The 25243-nt window shown below is 49.8% G+C and overlaps 1 protein-coding gene across 12 annotated transcripts; it reads left to right on the top strand.

Annotated features, from left to right (window-relative positions):
• Positions 1–1242: 1242 nt before the first annotated feature.
• Positions 1243–23753, top strand: LOC104363551 (D-2-hydroxyglutarate dehydrogenase, mitochondrial). 12 transcript variants are annotated; one of them, XM_032992503.2, is made up of 10 exons: positions 1243–1348; positions 1584–1975; positions 2542–2599; positions 4171–4310; positions 4998–5191; positions 6286–6454; positions 7486–7629; positions 8024–8166; positions 8919–9084; positions 10422–10855. In XM_032992503.2, the coding sequence occupies exons 2-10, from the start codon at positions 1591–1593 to the stop codon at positions 10679–10681; spliced, it is 1659 nt and encodes a 552-aa protein (XP_032848394.1). In that variant the 5' UTR covers positions 1243–1348; positions 1584–1590; the 3' UTR covers positions 10682–10855. The 12 variants fall into 12 exon arrangements, with proteins under 12 accessions (XP_032848394.1, XP_032848393.1, XP_032848398.1 ...); XM_032992502.2 differs by having other exon boundaries at positions 1243–1414; XM_032992507.2 differs by lacking the exon at positions 1584–1975 and having other exon boundaries at positions 1243–1558.
• Positions 23754–25243: the final 1490 nt, after the last annotated feature.

The raw sequence follows: 25243 nt of genomic DNA, 5'->3' as shown, positions 1-25243 counted from the left end.
CTCTGTTTTGTTTTGTTTTTTCCCCTAAGGCTTTATTAGTAATCACCAGAGATTAAGAATGTGCTTTGAAACAATCTCAGAATTCCACTGCACCTCTCTGGAGGTCTTGCTGGAAACTTGCCCATCTGGAAGTGCGCAGCTACGGATGAGTAAGGGCAAAGCTGACCACCCTCAGCTGAGAAAAGATGTTTAAGTAGGACAACAGAAGGCGTTTTGTTGGGGCTCAGAAGAGCAGACATTTTCTATTTTAACCAGCAAAGCAAAAATTAAAATAAGCTCTAGAATTTGGTATCAGCCCTCAGAAGGAAAGATAGTTTTCTAGGAATCATGAACAGTGTGAGGTACAACGTGCTCCTCTTCTTGACATCGTAATGTCTCTCATGTGTCAGAACATCTGACACCAGCAATAAACTGTCCCACTCAGAACACACCAGCGTGGGGGCTCTCACAGGCTCAGGAGCGTCTCTTGGCCACGCACACCTGGCTTTAGAGAGTTTTTAAAACTCCTTTATAGATAGAAATACCAGTAGCCTTCATTTTTGCTTAAGAAAGGATTTAAATCTTTCTCCTGAATTTTGAATGTACAGTGTTAAATATACTTTTCTGGAGAAGGGTGAACAAGACTGTGATACTTGTAAAGGAATGTTCCACTAAAGATTGTTGCAACACCTGAACACCCTGCGGGGTTCAGCTTTATTGCCGTGTGTCCAAACTGGAGGTGAAATGAGTTTAGCCCCGTTGTTTTATTTTTTAAAGGAATTAAATCTTTGTTCCCTTTGTAAATGGAAGAGAATCTAAGTCTTTTTATTACAAAAAAAAAGAAAAAAAAAGGAATGTAAAGTAAAAATGTAAATCTGTATTTTTGGATCATGCTATAGATAATGGATATATTGTTATAAATAAAGTATTTTTGGGAACAAAAAGGTACGCGAGTGTTGTGGAGGCACGGGGGGAGGTGAGTGCCCCGCGCTCCAGCTGTGCTGCAGCGGCGGAGCAGGTTGCGCTGGGCAGCAGGCCGTGCCCGTGGGTGCGCCCTGCGTGGGGCCGTGTTGGGCGGGAGGTGGCGTGGCTGAGGGGACACGGGGGGCGGCGTGGCGTGGGCGCCATCCCGGCGCGGAGGTGGGGGGGGGGGGGGGGGGGGGGGGCGCCCGCGCTCAGGGAGCGGCGGCGGCCTCCCGCCGCCAGGGGGGGCGCTGCCGCCCGCTCTGCGCTGAGCGCATGCGCCCTGCGCGCCCGCTGTGGGGGGGGGGGGCCATCGCCCGCCCAGCCCTGAAGCTGCCAGGCCGAGAAGCGGGGGCAGGCGGGCCGGGCTTGCCCTTTCCCCCCCCCGCTCCCTGAGCCCCGAGGGGTGCGTGAGGCAGCCGCGGCCCGGCTGCGGTTTGGCGGGCGGTTGGTCTGAGGCGCTACGCGATGGGTATCCATCCCCTCCCTCCCCGGGGTATCGCCTGGCCGGGTGGTTGTTTGTCCCCTTGACAGGCGCCTGTCCCCATCCCCTCGCAGGCTGGGAGGGGGCGCCTAAGCTGGGCGGAAACCCCCAGAACCTGAGGGGAGCTCGCGGATGAGCCAGGCCTCTGCTTTTTCAGGGTGACGATGAGGATTTCCTCCGCCGCGCCCCGCTGCTCCGTGTGGGGCCGCTGGGCCCGGCTAAGATGGCTGACGGGCTGCCGCAGCGGGGTCCGGCCGCAGCAGAGCGCGGTTCCTGCCCCGGGGACGCTTCGGCAGAGGAAGCTGCCCACGAGTGTGGTTTCTAGGGCGTGGGGGGTGAGGCCGTGGGGCGGGAGAGGGCTCCACGCAGCCTCCTCCAGCTTGCAGGAGGTGATGCTGACTAGCGAGCGGTACGGAGTGCAGCGGCTGCCCTTCTCCTGCCTGGCTGATAGTGATGTGGCTTTCTTTGAGAGCATAATGCCAGGTAGAGTCATCACAAATCCGGAGGAATTGAAACCGTTTAATGTGGACTGGCTTAAATCAGTCCGAGGTATGTGAACTTGTCTGCTTTCTGATTTTGGTAAAACCTGCTCGCTGCCTCTGCTAACATACCAGAATGAAAAGTCTGCCAAGGAAAATCTCACCTTTATTTATAGCAGACCGTGTCTTTACAGACCAACATTAGTTTTCCTCAGAGTATGTATTTCTTTGAGAATTACCTAATAATCTTTCAGACTTTCACTTAAAAAAAAATAAGCCTGGTTAATTAATAATTACCTTTTTCCTGAAACAAATTGATTCGGTTAGCAGTTTTGGCTGAACCTGATGAAACAAGTGGTGTGAATTTTCTGGTTTTGTCAAAGTTTTCATGAGAATATAAAACCTTTCCCATTTTCCCCACTAGCAACCAAGTCTATGTATTAGATGCAAAGTTTATACGGTGCTTTAAGGGAAAACCAACTATGGAAAAAATGCTTGTTTTAAAAGTGGTTAAAATGCCTCTGCCTCACAGTGGAGGAAGCGTTGTTATTTTGGACATCACGCTTTACCACCTTTTTCTTTCTGGCCTCTGTAGAGCCCACAACTTGCCTTGAGAGTCCCTTGCTTTCATTGCAGGCAGTAGCAAGCTGATGTTGAAGCCACAGACAACAGCAGAGGTGTCTCAGGTTCTCAGGTAACGTGCACCTTTTCTGCTGGGCTTTGTGGTCACGAAACTTGGGTTTAGTCAGGGAGGATCTGGCAGGTGAAGGGAACTTCTAGGTGTTCAGACACTACCTGCTCAAGCACTGGAATTGCTGAAGCTGTTTTGACTGTGTGTCTTGTGGTTGAGCTCTGATGACTTAAGCTCTCCCTCCTGCTCTTTATGTCCCCACTGCCCTTGGGCTGCCCACTGTTCCCTGACGTACCTTTTGTTCCACCTGCTCTCAGGATGGGAGACTCTGCATGCTGTTGCTAGTCTGGGGTTGTACCTGTACAGGTGGATAGGCAGTGTCACTCATCTAAAAAACCTACAGGTTCCTAATTAGGAATGTTTTCACTTGGGGAGCTGAAATTTTTCAAGGCAGAAAGGGACTTCCACCAGTGCCTTGTATTTCCCAGGCCCAGTGCTCTCCCTGGCCCATGGCTTTTCTGGGGTGATGGTGTTGTGTCAGTATCAGGCAGAAAGAAAGGCCAAACTTCCATTTGTTTTACAAAATAAAATTAATCTTTCCTGGCCAGATGTACTTGCAAAGGCTAAGTGGGCAGCAGCAGACTTCTCAAATCACTGTTGATGGCTTTCAGTGGAAGGATCTTAAAAGTACTTAATGTGGAGGAAAGAAATGGAGGCAGGGAGAGATAAGGAAGTGGATTCAGTATTGATGACTTTTCTGCTCTACTAAATTGTCAAAATTAGATGCTGTACCAGTGCTCAAGAGGAGCAGTTGTGTTGAAGGATTCAGGAAGGTCTGTCTGAAAAGAAGGCCAGGCCAGAATCGGGCAGTTTGAGGAGCTAATATTTTGTCCACTAAATAAGTAAGAACACTTCTGTGGCTCACTAGTGTGAGGGCAGCTCCAGTTGGGCATCAGTATGTAGGATCGACTGCACCTTCTTTGGCTGAGGAGCTGAAAGCTGCATGAACCTGCTCCTAGCTCTGTTAAAATAGATATCTAGAGCAGAGTAGAGTCAGGGCTTCTGAAGTAACTGCTGGTGCGGTGTGGCTTTGTGCCATCTGTTGTGCAAGAACTTCTGTGAGTTTGGAGAGGATGTGACGGGTGTGGCAGGCTGGAAGGTGAAGCAGCTGAGGCATAGATGCAAGTGTTTCGTTGCCTACGGGGCATTAATTTCTTGAGGGGAGGAGGAGGGCAGTTATGTCTTAAACTGGTGCTAGAGGTTGTCTGTCAGAGCCCACTGAGGAAGCCAAGTTGTTAAGAGAAAATGCTACATAAATAGCTTATGTGGAAACAGTGAGCAGTGATTTTTCAGGCAGATGTTGCATGGCAGATCTGTAGATATACACAGGGGTAACCCTGGGTGTTCCTTCCTTTTCTCAGTGCTGGGGTGAGCTTAGTCAGAAATTGTCCTCTCTCACTTCTGCAGTGAAACCATCCCTTTGTATCAATTTAATCTTTAGACTAAATGCAGCTTAATTTTAAGGAGCGTTGAGCACTGTTGCAACAGGGGACATTCATGTGGAGGTGAAACTCTTCTGATAGACTGGATTATGGCCTTAAAATGCATAAGACCAGAAACCTTTTTCCTTCCAGGTACTGCTATGAGAGGAACCTGGCAGTGAACCCACAGGGGGGAAACACAGGCCTTGTTGGGGGCAGCGTTCCTGTCTTTGATGAGATCATTCTCTCCACTGTGCTCATGAACCGGATCATCAGCTTTGACAAGGTGTCTGGTAAATATCGTAGAGATGTGAGGCACAGAGATGAGTCCCAGGCCCTAAACCGGCCTTTTTCCTGGGAACCGGTAACTGCAGGATCAGCAAGGTTCAGCCCAACAGCGTCATAAGGGGCACCAGAGGTTTGTTTCATCCAGGCTTCTGCTGTGGATATAATCCTTAGGTTCTAACTGTAGCTGGTACAAAAATACATCTGGTGGCATAATGAGGAAGAAGGAGAGAAGAGAAACATGGACATCCTATTATCTGCTCATAAATTAAATGAGAAACCCGGCAGGTGGAGCAGAATGACAGTGTTAAAGAAGGCACCTGGTAACTGTGTAGAAGAGGGAGGAGAGAGATGGGGAAAACTTTACACCTTGTTTGGATTTGGAAAGTTAGGAATCAGGCTGGTTTGAGTATTTCAGTTCTTCAAACAGAGAGAGAGAACAACAGGCAGAGATACACTTAATGTCATTGTATTTTACCAGTCCGGAGTTGTGGCTAATGAGATGTTAAGGCAGTGGCAAAGCTCCCTTAGGCTTGAGGAGGTGTAGGACAATGCCCTGTAGCATGCACAGACTTCTTGCGCTTTTAAACCAAGTCCCAGAAAGTTTTGGAGGAAGAAGTGGTTACATCTACCTGCCTCTTGAGGAGACACCTTCTTCTTGGGCATCAGCTTGTAGCAGGACGTTTATGTTCCAGGAATCCTTGTGTGCCAAGCTGGCTGCATCTTGGAGAAACTCAACGAGTACTTGGAGGACCAGGGGTTTATCATGCCGCTTGACTTGGGAGCGAAAGGTAGCTGTCACATCGGTGGTAATGTGGCCACAAATGCTGGAGGCTTACGGCTCTTGAGATACGGCTCTCTCCGAGGGACAGTGCTAGGACTGGAAGTGGTAAGGCGAGTATGCAGCAGTTCCATTCTGTGTTTAAACCTCTGCTTCTTACTGTTTCCTGCTGTTCTAGCCCTTAGCTATCCATTATACGGGCAAGCTCCTCTCCAGGCTTCCATACTTAACTTTTCCTTGTATGGCTCTTCTGAGAAAGGTCAACATGTGTCTTTATGTGTGTAGCATCTGTTATTGCTACCACAGTTTCCAGCTTCCACCTCTGTCCTTACTGACAGAAGTGATAATAGGTGGTTTTCTAATCCAGAGAAGGTGGGGGGAGATTTGGTGATCCCAGGTTTACCTGCATGAGGTTGGTTCCTCTGTGGAGCGGTGGGTCTCTGCAATGCTCTGCTAAATCAATCCTAAGCACTCTCTGCTAGTGGCTGCTCACTCGACTTTTAATAGAGCCATCCACTTTGAATTTGTTTTGCTGCTGGTTTTGTCATAGTCTTTGCTGTTCCTCAGCCTGCTTCTGCCCTACATGCTTGTGCCTCTGTGTATAAAGGCTGGGATTAGTGGTTCTAAAAGATTTGGGTGCCTGGGACCAGAGAGCTGGTAGGAAGTAAATTGGGTAGGTAACGAAAGCCTGGTTTGGTTTTATTGTGTAGGCCCAGAAAAGAGAGCTTTTGTCTGTTAGATTAGTCCCTCTAGTGTCAAAACAGCCTTTAATAACACGTCTTAGAGACATTCGGCCTTGATTTAAGGCTCAAGTGGTGGAGGGCTTTCTTCATTCTGGTTGGCTATGGTCACTGTTTCAAATAGTCTTCCTTGTGTCTGTTGAATAATGGGAGCTAGGGCTGCAAAGAATGGCTGATCTTCTCCATCACTGGTAAGAAAAGCAGTGCAAACTCGATCTTCTGTTATTACTTGTCTGCTGTGCACCGTAAAAAAGAAGCAGAAAAGTTTAGGGGAAGACTCAGGTAGGACATAGAGGGGAGGAAGAGCTGGGAATGGAGGAACAGGGACGAGACTGGGAGTGGGATGCAGCTGGTATCCACTGCTGAAGGCTAGTGGCACCTTTTCATCAGCTTGGCAGTAGGCAAGCTTGTGACAGCAGATTTCTACATAGGTGCTTTGACTGGATGTCTGTATTGCCACAGGTGCTGGCTGACGGCTCAGCTCTGGACTGCTTGACGTCTCTGCGCAAAGATAACACTGGCTATGACTTAAAGCAACTTTTCATTGGATCCGAGGGGACCTTGGGAGTTGTCACTGCTGTCTCCATACTCTGTCCTCAGAAACCTAAGGCTGTGAATCTGGCATTCCTAGGTAGGAGCTGCTGTTAATAATTTCACCCTTGAATTCAGGAGCTGAGAAGAGAACAGGAATGGAGAGAAGAAAGCAGTGGCCGGCCTGCTGAGCTAGACTACCAGCATCATCTCATTCTTGAGAAATAGTATGGTGCTGTATGTTAAAATACCTGTACAGATATTTTATATCCGTGGTGTAAATGTGTAAAATACCTGCAAGGGTAGGTTGCTCTGCAAGGGAAGGGGAGCCAGGAGCTTAGCAGAATGAAGAGGCAGGCAGGACAGTGCCCTCACTGACAAGGGCCTGACAGTACCCAAGCAAGGTGAGCAGGACAGGTCTGGTGACAGTAGGCAGAGGCAGCACAGTCCAGTGGTCACCAGGTGTGTCTGTAGTGGCAAGGCTGGGAAGTCAAGCCTGCAGGTCAGGGAACGTGATCAGCAGGGTATGTGGTTAGGCACAGCTGCTGAAAAGCTGCGTCTGAGGAAGCCTCAGCAGGGGTGCTGAGAGTTGTGCAGACAGAGTAGTTTGTGGGGAGTCTTCACTGAAGACTTTTTTTTCTTTTTTTTTCTCAAAAACCTCCAAGGCCAGCAGGGGCTTTTCAGACAGCTTGCTCATATCAGATGTGGCCTTGAGAGCAGAGAGCTAAACTCCCAGGAGGGGATGAGTAGACTCCAAGCACTGACAGACCTGTGGAATACGTACAGTGGACACCAGAATTTGCCTGGACTCTCACAGTAGCCTTTAAATTTCTCTTGGGTTGTCTTCTTTCTGGTGCTGAGAGCTGGGGGTGGAGCAGATGTTCTGGTATGAACTGTCTTAGATTGTTCAGGAGGTCCTTGCCACAGCAAAGACTAATTGTTATATCCTCCTGTCGTTCTGCTCTGAAACCTTTCCTATTACAGGAACTGCTGATGTAGACCCATGCAGGGTAGCAGTTTACATTTTATGGAGATAGGAAAGATGACTAGAAGGCTTTTAAAAACTTTTTACAAGGTTTGGGGGGGGCTGGATTTTTTTGTTCCTGATTCCTCTCTCTGTTCTGTCTGAAGGGTGTCAGAGTTTCACTAAGGTTCTAGAAACATTTACAACCTGCAGAGCCATACTGGGAGAGATCCTGTCTGCCTGTGAGTTCATGGATGAGAAGTGCATGGAATTGGTTGAGAAGCATCTCAAGCTGTGCAGCCCAGTGACAGGTACCAGTGTCACTCATCCTGTAGAAAGAGGCATTGGACTCTTTGGGGGATTTTTAGCCTAGTTTTATGTATAAATGTCAATTTGTACACAGCATTCAATTTCAAACACATTTGGTAGAAGTCTTTAAAGACAAGACTTTTTACTTCTACTTGTTCCCACAAAACTCCTAGTTTTCTGGAAAGCAGTAGCTGGGTGAAGGACAGAGCATGTAAGTGAAGTGCCCTACAGATAAAAGATTGCCACTGGAGCTGCCTTTCTGCCTGGCACCAGAGAATCTGTGCAGTACAGGGACATCATGGAATTACCAAGCTTGGGAAAAGCGCCACAACCTATGCTAGATTCCTGTGCTTTTACCCCAGAGCATCTGCTTATTCTGTTCTCTCTCACCTTCAGGCAGCCCTTTTTATGTTTTAATTGAAACCTCGGGCTCCAACTCAACCCACGATGAAGAAAAATTGAACAGCTTCCTAGAACAGGCCATGACTTCTGGTTTGGTCACTGATGGAACTGTAGCAACAGATGACAAGAAAATAAAGGCAAGTCATCGTTGCCTCTTGCACAAATCTCTTTGACACGATTCTCTTCTTGGATTTGTATTTTTAATAGAGAGATGTTCAGACTGATGTTTTGTATGAACATCCCTGAGTGATCTGGTAGCTTATTTGAGATATTGACTAAGAATGCTAAGAGAGAATGCTTACCACTGCTGACTCTTCCCAGAAGGCCTGAGTATTTGGGGTTTCAGTGGCTGTTTCCCCTTTTAAAAAGATCAGAATAAGGAATTACATCTTTTAGTTGCTGGGGTAGGACCCAGACTGCCTGCAAACTATTGAAACCAGAAGCCGAGTTGCGATCGAAGTCCTGTAGGCCAGTGTGCCAGTGTGTTAGAGCCAGAGAGTCTGGTCCGAGGGAACAAGATGGACACTGTCTCAGTGAGAAGGACAGTGATTTATGTCTGCACAGCGAGCGTGAGTTATACACTGACTCATCCTTGCAGTTCAATAGAGGAGGCACATCCCCACTTCTTGGGAAACCCAAAACAGCTTTGGAGAGATGCCTGTGTTCTATCTGGGGTCCTGTTAAGCTTGAAGAGTTGGTGTATCACTTTACTGTACAATGCTGCCAAGAAAGTGTTATTACTAGCTTCCAAGAGGCAGAGGATATCAGGGGAAATCAGAAGTCGATGTTATATGCAAAGAATCAAGGCTCTTTTTCCCTCAGTGCCACAAAGCATGGAACCCAAGAGGTACTTGGTTTATTTGGATTTCTTTCATCTTTGATTCATCAGACACTGTGGAGCCTGCGGGAGAGAATCACAGAGGCCCTCACTCACGATGGCTATGTCTACAAATATGACATCTCTCTCCCTGTGGGAAAGCTGTATGATCTCGTGACTGACACAAGGGCTCGTCTGGGCCAGAGTGCCAAAAACGTGGTGGGCTATGGCCACTTGGGTAAGTGGGTGCTGGGAAAGGAAGTGATCGCACTTTTGTGCTCCAGCTTTTGCTGTGCAACTTCCTAGTAGTTTTAAAGGCTGTTTTTAGATTAGTGAGAGACATAGACTAAATAGCTGAGAGCTGCCAGAAGAGGAGGATGCATAAGGATCTTCACGTTTGAATTTCATTGCTTTCAGACTGTATTGCATATATTAATAGCAGGTTGCTAGCCAGCCGCTGAGCTGGTCATTCGTATCTTCTTGCTCTGTGCTTTCTGGTTAAGTGTGGAGGTTATTTAATTGGACCATCAATTTGCTTGATGTACTTGGACACATTTGGTAGATAAATGCTTTCTTGTCCGAACTGATTAGTTGTATTGGAAATCAATTTTGTGTGAGCCATTAACCCTTCAGAAGAGAATGTTGAAGGTAATGCACAGAAGGGCTGGTACATTTGTCAGAATACTTTGAAACTAATTTGAGTTTACAAGCAGGTAAATTGGTAGCTTACTAGAGCTGTTCTGTTTAAAAAAAAAAAAACAACAACAAAAAAAAAACAAAACAAAAAAAAAAAAAAAAACAAACAAACAAACAAAAAAAACCCAAACAAAAAAAAAAAAAAAAAAAGAACAGGATGCTCTTCAGGACTGATAATTTGAAAGACATAGAAAGGCAAGTCTGCTTTGTCTTCTTAGAAAGACAAGACAGAGGCTGCATCTGGTAGCTCTTGGTATTGAGGATTAAACTGTGGACTGTGAGGGTTTGCTGGGTTGCAGGAAGAGGTTCCAGAGTGAGAGTTGTGTTTATCTTTGTTTTGTCTTCTGAGTATCCAGCAACTACTTGCTTAATCAAATACTATCACACGCCAAGTGGCAAAAGGAGAAAGTGTTCTGCTTGCTTTGTTTCTGTTGATGCAGTGCCAAAGTGCATTTAGAACTTTGCACAAACATAATAGGGAGAGGGGAAGTGATGAAGGACCATATTAAAAATCTAATGATCATTATGAAAGACCATTGGGGAAGTCTGTGGCACGCCATCTCGCTCGTGGGACAATAATTAATGCAGCACAGTTGTTTGAATTTTAAAATCACAAGAGTGGGAATTTGAAAGTAGCTTAACTCAGAACACTTCCTCAAATACTGTACTTGAAAGCATGAAAAAACAAAGATCCTACTTGAATTATTTGTGCATGGAGAGGCTGATGTTTGTAGAAGGACAGTGAACTTGTCCTTTTTCGCAGTTTGGAAACTAACAAAGGCACCCTTGTTTGAGTACGTGGAGGAGGCAGTAGTGAGTCGCCATTGCAGGGCCACTGAATTTTTCTTGCAGACCCACCTCTGCAATGTTTTCTTCCAGGAGATGGAAACTTGCACTTGAACGTCACGGCGGAGTCCTATAGCCATTCACTGCTGGATGCCATTGAGCCGTTCGTGTATGAGTGGACTGCAAGATACAGTGGCAGTATCAGTGCAGAGCACGGACTGGGCTTCAAGAAAAAGCAGTTCATTCAGTACAGCAAACCCGACGAGGCAGTCTTTCTAATGCAGCGTTTCAAAGCCATGTTAGACCCCAAGGGGATCCTCAATCCCTACAAGACGCTGCCCTCCGGTTCCTGAGAGCAGCGTGCACTGAGAAGCGAGCAGACACCGTCACGCGAGGATGGCACCTCCAGCTCGGTAACTGCACTTTAGCCATAAACAAATGGATGGATCAAGCAAGCACGTGGGATGCTCCTTCTTGTATTTCTTCAGTGTAATGGGACAAGTAAAGGAACGTGGTTCCTCTTTTCAGGGGTGCCTGCTCTTTTTGAAGACACATGTTATTGCTTTTGACCACATGGGTTTCCTATTTACTCTGAACGCTGAAATCCAGCATGCAGATATTGTGTGTGGATATTCCAGCCTCTTTCCCCTTCGTTTGCTCTGATTTATTAGCGAAGTGACACCAGCCAGAGGAGGCATTTTCGCACTTGGGGTGTGCAGGTGAAGCATCAGAGGCACAAAAGAACCTGTGGATGCTATACCACCATCTCCAAGTGAAAGTATCGCTCTTCCTAGCGTGATCCAATACGCCTGTCCAAAAGCCCACAACAGCATCAGGTTATGGCCTCTTCAGTGATGCCACCTGCAGGCTGTCCCCCATAGGCATCAGTGTTGTCCCATGTACAGCACACAGGTGTAGGTTTGCAGGCCTGTAAGGACGGGCCAGAGAAGAGAGGGAGCCCAGAGACCTAACTTCTGGGTAGTGTCGACTGGAGGGGAAATGCCCCAACACCCAGGCTGAGGGAAGGCATCCCAGGACGTCTGTCTGACAGGGTCAGGCATTAGTTCCTGCTTCCTTGTCTTCCAGTCTGTCCTTGACAGCAAGTCCTCATTTGCTCTCGCAGAGGGCAAGAGCCATTATCTTAATGATTTACAGAAATATGTAAAACCTGTATCCCTCCCAACGGGCAAACTAGATTAGGCTGTGTACAGATAATGACAGTGATGATAAAATTGTCCAGAGTTTTCTCTGCATCGTGCGCATGGCACATTAAGGTGAAAGAGATTTCTGTGCATACCAGTATAGTATATTTTCCCAAGGTGCCCCCTTACCCTGGCAGGGTGGTTCTGAGGCTCCCCAGCCAGTGGGCAAACTGGTGCCCACATCCAGCACCCTGTTCCAGTTGGTGATGGCACAGAACAGTTCAGGAAGATGTTACCCAAAAGCAGCTTGGAAGATCTGTCAATAGTCAGGAAAATAAGAGTAGGAAAATAAAATCAGCCAGTCTGACGTTCAGGAGGATCTCTGACTGCAAAAGATGCATTAAAAAAATGGGCTTACTCAAGCAGGAGGGTAAGAGAAAGAAGGTGGTGGTGTGGGAAGGTATCAGAAGTCAGCACAAGACCCAACTGAAGAGGAGGGTGATCTTATTTTTAAAGTAGGCTGGTTTTACTCATGTTCATTCTCATCACTTTTGCATGCCCTCCAATGGGCTTGTGTCACCTGTGCTGCATGTCCATATGGTCTGGCCAGGGACACTTGTGTGTGGATAAGGGATGTTTGGACGTGTCTTTTATACCTCTTAGGAGCCACTGATTATTATGGGAAGATCCTTTTGACTCAGGGCCTTGCTTAATCTTCCACACATCCCAGGCACTGTCTCTGTTTCCTCAGTTTGAGTATTTTTTAAGTAAAGATTTTGGTAAGATTTTCACAACATCCTCCCGGACAAGTTGTCCCAAGTGTGGGGTGAGCGGGTTCACGGTGTGCTGGGTGAGGAACTGGCTGAAGGGCAGAGCTCGGAGGGTTGTGGTGAATGGGCCACATCTGGCTGGCGACCGGTCACCAGCCGTGTTCCTCAGGGCTCAGTCCTTGAACTCTAATGCTGTTCATTATTATCATCAGTGATCTGGGTGTAGGAGGTGAATGCACCGTTCGCAATTTTGCTCCCAATAGTAAGCTGGGAGTGCTGTTGACTCTGGACAGACAAGAGGCCTTGCAGAGGGATCGAGAGAGACTGAAGCATTGGGCAATCATCAGTGGCATGAAATTGAACAAGTCCAAATGCTGCATTCTGCACCTGGGACAGAGTAACACCAGGCACAAGTGTAAATTGGGAGAGAAATGGCTGGAGAGCAGCCCTGCAGAAAGGGATCCGGGGGTGCAGCTCGGTAGGAGCCAGCAGTGTGCCCGGGCAGCTGAGAGGGCAAACCCTCAGACACAGCACGGCCACCCGGCCAAGAGAGGGGATTGTCCCGCTGTGCTCAGCGTTGGTGCAGCCTCACCTCAAGCACTGTGTGCACTGTGTACGGGCCCCACCGTTCCAGAAGGGTGTGAGGGTCCTTGAATGCAGCCAGAGGAGGGGAACCAAGCTGGTGAAGGGCTGGAAGGCATGTCCTGTGAGGAGCGGCTGAGCGCGCTGGGTTTGCCTCCTTTGGAGGAAAGGCAGCTGAGGGGCAACCTCACTGCTTTCTGCAGCTTCCTGAGGAGGGGACGTGGGGAGGGAGGTGCTGAGCTCTTCTCCCAGGGACAGAATGCGTGGGAGTGGTTCAGAGCTGTGTCAGAGGAGGATCAGACTGGACAGTAAGAAGCATTTATTTAGCAGGAAGGTGGTCACACCCTGGAACAGGCTTCCTAGAGAGGTGGCAAGGCCCCAAGTCTGTCAGTGTCCGAGAGGCATTTGGCCTATGCCCTTAGTAATATGGTTTAACTTCTGGTCCGTCCTGAAGCGGACAGGTCATCAGTTGGACTAGATGATTGCTGTAGGTCCCCTCCAAGCAGGTTGTTCTATTCTAGGATGGGGTGTTTTTGGGGGTGGGGGTTTTGTTTGGTGGTTTGTTTTGTTTTGTTTTTTTCTCCAGTCTGTCTGTTTTGAGACAACAGGAGAGATTTTAATTTACAGTTTGGTGTACAAAGCCACGTTGTCCCTCTTCTCTTATCAAAGGGCAGGCTAAGCCATCTGCTAATGAGTCATCTTTTGGTCTACTCAGTGTTTGCTAGTCACATCCGTATTTGCCAATACGTGCCACTCTCTTAACCTAGGCTCTATTGTATCCGAAGGAAGCAGGTGACTGGGAAAGGCCCAGGGCTTTGCCAAAAGTAAATCATGTCACTAACCTGACCACCTTCTGCAACACAATGACATTTTCTGTCCGCTCGGGAGAGCAGTGGATGCGCTTTGCCCGGATGTCGGCGGAGCTCGACGCTGTTCCGCACAGCCTCCTCCTGGACAAGCTGGCAGGCACAGACCAGGTGGGTGGTCTGCGAGGCGGGCAGGAAACTGGCTCACGGGCTGTGCTCAGAGGGTCGTGGTCGATGGTTTTTACTCAGGTCTGCTGGTTTGGGAGGCCTCACTGGACTCTGTGAGACTAGGAAAGGTGATCGTCTCACCCACTAGCTGTCTTCTCCGTTAGCTGCTTTTCAGTGATTTCTGCTCTTCCACAGTGCAGTGAAACAGATGTTCCATCTAGAGCCTTTTCTCAGAAGAAAATAATCTTACAGCATCTTTTCCGACTGTTTTTAACCAGAACACTGCCTCTACAAGGCTGCAGGCTGTTGAATTGCATTCAGGATGATGGCTTACACGCAGCACTCTGTTGCAACACCCCTCACGATACAATTCTAAGGTCACAAGTCTCTCAACTTGGCTGCACGGATGCTTTTAACAGAAATGCCTCCATTCGTCTTGCAACCTGCAGTGCTGGTATCTAGGCCTGCCCTCTGATCTCTTCCCTTCGACTCCCTCTTTCTCTCCACTGTCAGTGCATTCCCCACCTCTCCCTTCATTCCTCAGGACCACTCAGAGAGGAGCTGATTGTCTTCTGGGGTTGAGCAGTGAACAGCACCATCATTAGCAGAGAGAAGACAGGATGTGAAACGCAGTCAGCCTATGCTGCTTGTGTATCAGGTGATGTAGAAATACAGAAAGTCCACGATGTTGTTAGAGAAGAAATTTACAGGATTTGCTTTCTGCCAAGTTAAGCTGATGCAGCTCGTTCTTTCCGGATCAGGCTGTTTTATATTCTCTGCCTTTTTCCTACACCATTCTTTCTCTTTTTTTTCCCCCAAACCACTGACCATAATTGTTTAAAATACAGGCTTTACACGTGAATGGGTCTTTTTGGGAAGCGGAACTTTCCATACTGGCTTTTTTTCAGCTACATATGTAGAGAGTGATTGGGAGGGAGTCAGTGCTGACAGACAACCTAGTGCTGTGGCCAGGGAAATTCTGGCACAGCTACATTTAGCCATCTTCTTTACACATGAAGATCCTTAAGCTCGATGTAAGTTTACCGTTTCAGCTAAACAATAGAGCACTTGCCCTGAGGGAATAGAAGGGAGGAGTTATTGTAGTGTTATTTTACAGTATCTTTCCTAGACCTTAAACACCAGTATTATCATTCTCTTTCACGTTCTCAAGGATGCTTTCAAATGTAGGTTCACTGTTGTATATAGGAGGGAGAGACAGGGTGGGTACATAAATGGGGGGGGGTGTCTGTTTTTATAAAGCATCGTTGTGGTAGGAATTTCTTGTCTAAAATTCTATTTTTTCTAGGACAGACATAAATGTTAGAACGGTGTGGATGCTCAGTGCTTTGAAGCAGTGGTCTTCTGGCACAGCGAGGAAGCACTTGGGTCTCTGTGCTGGTTTTGTCTGGGATAGGGTTAATTTTCTTCACAGTAGCTGGTTTGACGCTGTGTTTTGGATCTGTGACTGGCGTTCATAGCACAGGGATGTTGTGGCCATTGCCAAGCAGTGCTTGCACAGCGTCGAGGTCTTTTCTGCTTCTCAGCCTGTCCCACCAGTTGTGCAAGGGGTTGTGCAAGAAGCTGGGAGGGGACGCAGCTGGGACAACTGCCCCCAACTGACCTGAGGGATATCCCATGGCATATGACACTGTGCTCAGCGATCAAAGCTGAGGAAAGGAGGAGGGAGGGGGGCGTTCAGAGTTAAGGCATCTGTCTTCCCCAGTGGCTGCTAGGCGTGATGGAGCCCAGCCCTCCCGGGGATGGCTGAACGCCTGCCTGCAACGGGAAGTGGTGAATGAATTTCTTTGGCTTCGCTTGCACGCGCCGCTTTTGCCTTACCTGTTAAACTGCTTTTATCGCAACCTGCGAGTTTTTTTGCACTTTTCCCCTTCTGATTCTCCTCCCCATCCTGCTGGGCGGGGGGGGGGTGAGGGAACGGCTGCGGGGGCCGAGCTGCCCGCGGGGGCTGACCCACAGCACTCTCCCCTAAGCAAGCAGGTGCACGAAGCAGGGGCAGTGTGGAGCTAACAGTCTGTGCATCAGCTGGCTTGCCTTCGCTGCTTCCAGTCTCAGAGCAGCCCAGCCCCACGTGAAGCCAAGTATTTCTTCACAGCACCATATTTTTCTGCGTAACCAAACCTGACAATTCGTGTACGACACCCCAGCAGAGATCAATGAATCAATTGTAAAAGTGTAAAAAATGGTCTCTTGTGATTCGTGGGCTCTACCAGCTTCTGAGCAAGAAATCGCGCAGCTGACGTCTGTAATGTAACAGGAGAAAGAAGTCTATTAAACGTGACCCCCCCTGCCAGCAGCAGCTGACACTGTGCCAAGAGTAACCTTAGAAATTCTACATAAAACAGCACATTGGCTCATGTTCTGCCAAGAAACGCAAGGAAAGCAACCTAATACCTTGCTAATCTCAGAATCTTGATAAGCACCGGAGTTGTGGCTGGCCTGAAGAAGCTGTGATTTAAAAAGAAATGCTGTCTGTTTGGGCACTCTGAAGACCTAGCAACGGAGGTGAAGGATACCAGAATGCTGAGGACTTGTCTCATGGTGTGGCAGGTTGGTCCACCAGCACGCAAGGTTTAGAAAGGTGGCACCATGGGGTGGGGAAGGAAAGGGGACTGTGTCAGGAGGTGCATGGGAAGCAGCATGGCCGTAAAAACCCAAAAGCAACAGCTTAATCCCCCGCTTCAGGCTGGGAGATGTGAGTAACCTTTTTGTTGCCCGAATGAGGAAAGCATCGACTTCATCCCCAGCATGGGGAGCGGGGAGATTACCCCACCTCCAGATTTGCAGGACAAATCCTGCTCTCCCAGGGCAATTTGCAGCCAATCAAACCCAGTTTGTGAAGTGCTGACATACAGCAGCCTTAGTGGAATCTCAAATTCCTGTGTCATGCAAGTTGTGATAGTTGTTACTAATACCAGAAATTCACTTCGTAGACAAAGCATAAAATAACAACCGTTTAGAGGCAGGAGCTCTCTCTCCAGAGCTTAAATACAGCAAAGTCTCTAAGCTCTTAACCTCCAGCTGCAATAATTGCATTTTTACTGGGGAAGGGTTTGAAGTCTAGATGTTTTAAGGAGAATTTCCAGTAGGTGAACAGCATTCCTGTTTTGCTGTTGTCCCTAATTTCCTGTTGCCAGATGTGTCCGACAGAATTATAGTCCTAAACTACCAAGCCAGAAGTGGAGGAAAGGCACGATGGGTGCTGACCCCCCCCGCCCCTCCCTCCTGCAGCCGGGGGAGACGGGGGTCCCCACTGAGGAGCCCCTGCTAAATCCTTACTTCCCTGCAAAACTGTTGCAAACCTCATCTCCTGAGGCAGCTCTTTGTACCTGCGTTAATGTCATGCCATACTAGTGCTTTTCATGGCTTATTAATTAACTTCCACCCACCCCTGGGAACACCTAGCCACTCCCTTTGTCCTCACCTATCCCAGCCATTTATAGCAGCGATGGGATGCTAGAAATAGAGACGCGTACACTAAGAGCTGGAGGAGCCTGTAGACGAAAGGAGTATTGGAGTCGATTTGCAAAGGAGATATTTTCTAGCTTGCAGCAGTGAGGCAGCATGAAAAGCCCTGGGTGCACTTCAAGGTAAGGGGAGAGGGAGGTGAAGGCTATGGGTGCAGAATGAAAACACGGTTTGTAGAAAGGTCTAGTTCAGCTAATCCCTGTAAGTTGTTAATAACCTATAGAGTTAGTTAGTTTGCTCCAGGGTTGAGATTAATTTCGCCGTGAATGTTTCTTTCCTGTATTCCAGGTCTTTTAATTTGAAAGAACCTTATTAGCTTGACACAGAGGTCTGTTATTTTCGGCTTAAGCCAAATGAACAAGAAGGTTGTCTCAAGCCTTAAAGCATCCGTAGTGGCATCTCCAAATGCGACCTGAGAGGTAGTTTTCCGTGTTTTCTTCCCGGCTGGGAGATGGCACGGCGCAGGTCAGAAAGGTGAGTCGAACCTCCAGTGCCAGCCCTGCTGCCAGCTCTTAAGTTTTTGGCTTCTTAGGAGAATTTTGTGTCCTATCACTCAGCTCCCAAGTGCTTCCTGAAAGGGCTCCCAGGCTGGTTGCATGTCTGTCGCGCTTAGGTAACTTTTGTGTGACATTCAAATTGCAGCTTTGTCTCTTGAACTCTGCTTTGCCAAAGACTGTTAATGGGGCAAAAAAATGAGATGGTGGCTCTGGTCGTACCCTGCAACTCTCAGCTATGTCGGGCTTCACGCACCCCAGGTGAAATGCTTCCTTGTCGTGCGGGGAAGGAAGGAATTGCTGCAGCCATGATCCTGTGCGTCATGCCCTCCACGCTCCCATTGATACGCCGGGTGGTTACGAAATCCCTCTGCTTACGGCTGTAACTGTTCATATAAAAGATCAGCTTTGTCTTCTCTAGTGCCACGCGCGTGTCCGGTTCACCTTCAGCCCATGCAGTAAAAGCTCTCGGGCGAGTGGGACTTGTCTTTCCTGAAGGGATGGAAGGATGGGGGGATATTTTAGCCCACGTTGAATATGGTATCTGTTGGCCCAACGCACAGAGGTTTAGAAGTGGCTTGGTCGGAGACTTGCAGTCCTGGGGCGAAAGAGGGGGGAATGTGTGGCAGCAAGGGAACAGGCTTTGAGAGCGGCGCTGGCGCTCGCAGAGGTGTGGTGGGTGCGGTGAAAGGCCGTTTGCAGGACGTGCTGAAGGCGGTGACAACCCCTGCGAGGGCAGCTGCAGGTGGCCAAGGCCCAGAGGCCGATGGGGACAGGACCCCCCCTGCAGTGATCGGGCGCAGGGCTCGTGCCCTGCATACCTGCAACGCCCCCCTCCTCTCCTCTTCCCCCCCCCCCCCCCCCCCCGGTCTCCGTTTTCCTGCTCTCCTCCCTCCCTGGGGATCACCTCAATCCCTGCCCTTGGCCCTTCCCCTGAGCACCTCCATCGCTCACCTTTGCCGGGCCGAGGAGCAGCGGGGTGAAAGTGGCTGCAGTCCCGTCCCCACTCCCGGAGCTGGAAGGCGGATATCTTTCCATTCATACATCCCCGTGCAGGGGAACAAGCACCGTGCCACAAGGTAGCTTTGTGTGACACCCCCGGGGACAAGAAGCCCATCAATTCTGCACGTGGACTCTGGCACCTCCGGGGCCTAGATGCCAAAGAAATCACTCACTCTTGCTCCTTAAACCTGACCATTCCAGGAAGCTGCCGTGGTTTTGGCAAGCCCAGTGTGGGTTGGGCAGCCGCCACTCGCAGCGACAGCGTGGACATCGCTCCCCTGCGCATTGCTGTTGTCTTCAGGACGGTGCCAGGAGGAGCAGGGTGAGCCCTTCACAGCCCCTCGGGGCTCGCTGGTGGCACTTTCGTGCCTGTGACTTGCCCGCAGGGCACGTTTGGCACTGCAACACCAGTCCCTTGTGCTGCACCAGCAACACTTCGGGGCCTCACGTGCCTAGATAATCCGGACCATTATCCCTCCCTGTGTCTCCAGGTGAAAAAGCCAGCTGTTGCTTGGGGCTTTCGAAGCACATCTGGACAAAATGGGTCTGCTGGGAGCATCCAGTTACACTGGAGATGGACTTGGTGTGCTGCACGTGTTGGAAGATTTGGAGACAGGACGGCACTATGTAATCTCTTATTAAAGTAAACAACTATTAAAATAGCACAGGATGCCTTGAGATGATAAGATGCAGAGGACTACAGAGCATGTCTTGCAGTAGGAGGGACTGGTAATCTTTCTGGAGCATACTGTATTCCTGATCTATCTCCAGGAGTGTCGGTGTATGCTGATTTGTTTGCCCCATGAAACATCAATCCGAGTTGCCGTTTTGGGGACACCACCCATACAAACGTGTGGAACATTATCACACGCATTAAACTCTGCAGAAGAGGTGCAGAAGAAGGACGTTGCTTAGGAAAGAACTTCCAGGCGGGCAGGGTGGTGTGTTTTGGAAAACCATCGCACCAACGTCGGCTCCAGTTTAAATGAAAGACCAAGAAAATAGGCAGGGGCTGCATTTCACAGATGTGAGCCTGCTCTCTGCCTGTGGGCCCTTCTGCATTTCTTCTCCCGTCTCATCTCTGCTTACGTAGAGTGATCGAAGGAAAGGGGGATTGTCTCACCCCTCTCCCCCCTAACAGGCCTGGGACCAAGAAATTAAGAAATACTGATGAAAGACTGCCTATAGCTGTGTCTTGAAACTCTTCGTGCAGGAGCTGTGCTGCAAATTGTGATCAGAGGTTGGTACCAGCTCTGGCTGAGGGTCTTCCCTGGCTTTGGGAAGGGCTCTTCTGCCTGCGGATTTCCCACTTCAGCTGGGGTGCCCTTGGACGAGGAAGGCACTCTCGTGCAAAGCAAAGTTTGAAGCAAAAGCGGCTTCGGGCAGGTTTGCACGGTGGGCAAAGTCAAACGCTTTTCTGCAGTGCCATCAGCCTGTCGTGACATTGCCACTTGTCTCTGCTCTTCCGCTGTGTTTACATTCAGTTCCTGGCTCCCCCATCAGAGCTAGCGCAGGTGACTGATGGCTGTGTTTTGACTTGCACCCATCCATCCTCTCTCCAGTTTCCCGTGGCTGGATCCGGGCTGTCGTGGCCCAGCTTATACTGTGGCCGGACAGCGGGAGGCTGTAGGCCATGCCAGATAAAGCTGGTGGTCGCTCTCTTGCAAGGCCAAACGGAAGGAGTGTCTTCCACATGGTACAAGCAGGAGGCTGGGAAAGCCACTGCCCTCTGCAGCAGGACCTGGTGTGAGGAGCCCTTGGCCAGAGGGGCAGTAGAAAGGACCACCAGGTCCAGCCCGCAGCAAGCCATGTGCCCCCACTGACCCTCAGACTGGGGAGGCTTGGAGCCTGCCTTGCTTGCTTGGGAGAGTGGGAACCACAAGTGTGGCCTTTCCGTGCTGTAAATGGGACTGTATCTTCTCAAAACGACTTGAAAGCCCAAGCCAGCTCTGCTGCGTTTTGGAAACGGCGGCTGGAAACGTGGAATTCACACTGAGTTAAAAAAGCTTTTAGGATCAGAGAAGTCAAATCAAGCTTGGTAATGAAAAGTTTCTTTTTGGTGGGCATCAGACCTTCAAAATATCATGTGCGTGTCCCACTGACACGGCAGCTGCCTAATTAGTGCTGGAAAAGACTCACCCCTTACCATTATCCAGGCAAAACAGGGGTAGATGAGGTGCTTGGTCCAAAAGGCTGCCTCTCAGCTCAGGCAGTTTAAAGTCTGGCCAAGGTGAGAAGAACTGATGAAAAGAAGACGTGGGTGAGGCTGAGCACAAGAGCTGGGCTGGGAGGAGGAACTGTGGCAGCGGGGATGCAGTCCTCTTGTTTGAAAGGAGGGTGTGATTAGTCCATTACAGGTGCTGTTGGGTTATTAATCGCCTTTTGTATTGAAAATTTTCAGTTATATTGAAAAAAAAAAAAAATCCGTTTAGTGTTTCTTTGAGATTCCCATCTTCTGGAGTGATACAATTACAGGAGCCACTCAAATTTCTTACAAAGGAAATCCTTACGCCCCTACAAAGGGCTCATTTTTTAGTGAGTACACTAGAAGTTTGAATAGTGAATAAGCTCTAAAGCCCAAGGAAAAAAAAAAAAAGACCAAACCCAAACAAAAACCAAAACCAAACAAAAAAAAAAAAACAAAACAAAACAAGCAAAATAAAAGGCAGCAGAGCAGAGTGGGAGGCTGTTGGAAGAGCTTGGGCTCTGCCCAAAATAGGCTGTGTCTTGCCAAAGGCCAGAGTTTAGGAGAGTGATAGTGCAAGTGCGATTTCTCACTGTTCTGCCTCTAGTGCCAGAGCTGCTGACAAAGCTGGGGGAGCCAAAGGTGGCTGGCACCAAGGAGACATAAAATTGGGCTCCTGGTGATAAAAAATCCCCAGGGCAATAGGCAAAGTTTGGCAGTTCATGTTTGGGGAAGGACTATCAGATAAAAATCCACTGAAACTCTTTCTTGCTTGCTCTCTTTTCAGGCAATGTCTCATTTTCAGCCTTTGCCTGGGACTCATGTTCCTGTCGGGATTCTTCCATATGAAGAATAAAATGTATGTGTAAGTGAAGTGAAGTGTAAGGTTGCATGACTTTGTCTGCCCAGGGCAGTAAGGATCTGACCTGTGACACTTGATTTAACTCTCATGAGGTTTAGGCTGATACTGGAAGGGCAGGGGCCCAAAGTTAGGTCCTAGATCCACATTTGGGCAGGCAAGGGATTAAGTTAACCAGAGTGCAGCTCTTTGGGGCAAAATCGTATGGAAGGAGGGGATGAAGCTGAAGTTTTGGGGTAAGTGAGGACCTGGAGAAGCAGACATCTACACCTGAAGGATGGGGCTTGCTTGGGTGGGTGCCTTGTACCAGAGGCGGGTGCGGTATCAGAAGGAGAACGTGCTCGGGTTTGGCTTTGCCAGGTCTCAGAGGCTGGGTGCAGCACTGGAGGGGCTGTTTCTCCCAGCTGTTGCCTTCCTGCAGAATCTCGAAGAACCGTAAGGAGCTGATACTTCCCAGGCCTTGCCACGCCAAGACTAACGTCATGTTCCTCAAGACTCACAAGACAGCCAGCAGCACCGTCCTGAACATCATGTTCAGGTTTGTGGAGAGGTACAACCTCACCGTTGCCCTCCCAGCTGACCAGCTCGTCCACCTGGGCTACCCAAAGACCTTCCTGGCCCACTTTGTGGAGGAATTTCAAGCCATAGGACAAAACTACAACATCATGTGCAACCACCTGCGGTTTAACCCCTTGGAGGTAAGAAAGAGCTGCGACACCTGCGGAGAAACTGGTTGAACAAGCGGTGCCTCTAGACTAACGGCCTCTCTTCTTCCTCCCCGCAAACAGGTACAAAAGGTGATGGCAGCAAACACCTTCTACTTCTCCATCCTGAGGAATCCCATTCCCCTGCTGGAGTCTTCCTACATCTACTACAAGGACACTGTCCCTGCCTTCAGGATCTCCAAGAACGTGAATGAGTACCTGGCATCACCCTTGAAGTATTACCATCCAGAGAATTACAAGCAAAACATCTACGCCAGAAATATCATGTGGTTTGACTTTGGCTATGATAACAATGCAGAGGACAACGAAGAGTACATCCAGGCGGTCTTGAAGGAGATTGAACAAAACTTCCATCTGATCTTGATAGCAGACTACTTTGATGAATCCATGATCCTCTTGAAGCACTCTTTGTGCTGGGATCTGGATGACGTGATTTACTTTAAGCTGAATTCCAGAAGCCAGGACACCGTCCAGACCTTGACTCCAGAAAGCAAGGAACGGATAAAAGCGTGGTGCTCGCTGGACTGGAAGCTCTACCTGCACTTCAACCAGAGCTTCTGGAGGAAAATTGATGAGACCGTAGGGCTCAAGTTGCTGGAGAAGGAGGTGAATCTCCTGCGAACGAGACAGAAGGAGCTCATGGAGACCTGTCTCTTGGACCAGGCGGCAGTGGGAAAGGATCACATCAAGAACAAAGCTCTCCTGCCTTTCCAGTCAGGGTCTGCAAATATCCTTGGGTACAACCTCAAACAAGACTTAGACAACAGGACTCTGAGAACCTGCCAGAAAATGGTTATGCCAGAGCTCCAGTACACGTCCTATCTGTACGCTCTTCAACACCCGCACAAGAAGAGGAAGCGGTTGGGCTTGCCCTTGCTGTGGACCAGTTCCCAGGAGAAGGTGCAGCTCCCAACTCCCAACTAGGACCCGTGCTAACCCGCCGCGCCGCATCACCCCAGGGCTGGCGTGTGACTGGCCTGCAGGACTCGCGTATGGGGGGGGGGGGGAGGAAGAGTGGGGGCTCTGTTCGGGGCCACCCGGCTGGTGGTGGGTCCCTTTGTGGGGACCTTGAGCCAAAGGTTCTGCGTTGGCCAGGTCCTGTGTGATCCCTCCTCCTGCTCTCAGGCAGGGGGACAGCGCTGGGCAGGCTTTCAGCTGGCTTCGACCTTCCTGCCTCTTAATCATTAATCACGAGCTTAATCATTTTGTTTGCATTTGACTTTATTTAATAGCTGTCATTACGTCCGGGCTGGTCACAGCTCACAGAGCAAGTCTCGGCGTTTAGGGGGGAAAAAAGGGGGAGGGAAACAAGGAGGAGAGCGTGACAAGGGGACGCAGCGCTTGAAGGAGTGGGAGAGGCTCTGGGTCTTCCGTCCAGCAGCGTCTGAGCTCAGCACCATCCAACCACCGCGCGGTGCCAGGGCTGCTTTTGGGCTGGGAGTCCCGAGCATCGTTGCCCAAAGCTGGGTGTGCTGGCTGGCAGCCTTTGCCAGCTGGCACCTGCGCTGTCCCTCTCGTGTGTCATGAGATGTCGGGGGGGGGGGGGGGCCTCTGCACCACCTGGGACAGGTCGGCGCTCTCCTGGGAGGGCCCGTTTTTGCGATTTCACCCCCTCTCTCTTGGGTGAGGGGCCCTGGACATGGGTGGTCCCTTGGGCTCAGCATCCCTGAAGCCTTTTATCAGCAGAGACTTTGTTGCCTGCCCCCCCCCCCCCATTGCTGTGTTGCCCAAGCTCTCCAATTAGGAGAGGGGTGGAGGGAGGCATGGCCGTTGCACGTTTAGGGCACGACCTTGTTATTGGAGGAGGTAATTAAACGTGCCAGGATCGTTTTTGCTCGTTAGCCACCTCCCTGCTGGGGCGCTGGCGCTGGGAAGGTTGGTGGGGAGGGCGGCAGTGCCCAGCCCCGACGCCTTCGGCCTCACTGCCGTTAATGATTGCCCAGCGCCAGGTTGCCGGCCCACCTGCCGTGGCCGGTGGTGCAAGGTGTCAAAGCTTAGCCAGCCTCGCCTCCCGCTCAGCCGGGCGGCCGGGTCCCGGCTTGCTGGGCTTGTGGAAGCAGGAGAGGTGCTGTCAGAGGCTGCGGGGGGGGAGAGAGGGGCGAGAAGTGGAGCTGGGATTTCCCTCGGCTGAGTTTAAGCCCAGCAGGTCGCCAAGCGAAGGTGGCTGGGGTGAGGGTGAACCTCCTGCACTCCCCTGCAGCCCATGGGGAGCAACAGCACCTTCCCAGTTTTCTGCTCCAGCAGCCCTAGCTAAAATTAACCAGGTTTAGGAGGCGTTTGTAACTAGCTGGGGCAGAGATAGCAGCCGCCCGTGTTCAGCCTGGGCAATCCCTGGCAGCCTTTCCCAGCCATTTCTGCAGCCTGAGCCTGAGCTTTCACCTTGGAGCTTCTGATCCGTGACTTGCTGTATGAATTTTGCCAAGCCCCTTTAGCTAAACTGATGCCAGGGCATAAAATCTAGGCATAAAAAAAAAAAAAAAAAAAAAAAAATTTCTTGACAGCTGAACAGCAGGTGGGGGGTCCCGGGAAGGCTGCGACCCCCTGGACCGCAGCGCACGGGCTGGGGAGCTCACGGGTGGGGTGGACCGTGGGGAAGGTGGGTTGCAGCACCTGGGCGGGGAGGTCTGGCCTCTCCCACCCTGGGGGAGGAAGGGAAACTGAGGCAGGCGATGCAGGCACCCCACCCGTGCTCCCTT

The sequence above is a fragment of the Tyto alba genome, unplaced genomic scaffold (genome assembly GCF_018691265.1).
Source record: "Tyto alba isolate M040663 unplaced genomic scaffold, T.alba_DEE_v4.0 Super-Scaffold_10, whole genome shotgun sequence".
NCBI lineage: Eukaryota > Metazoa > Chordata > Aves > Strigiformes > Tytonidae > Tyto > Tyto alba.
This window is presented reverse-complemented; position numbering and strand designations above follow the sequence as displayed.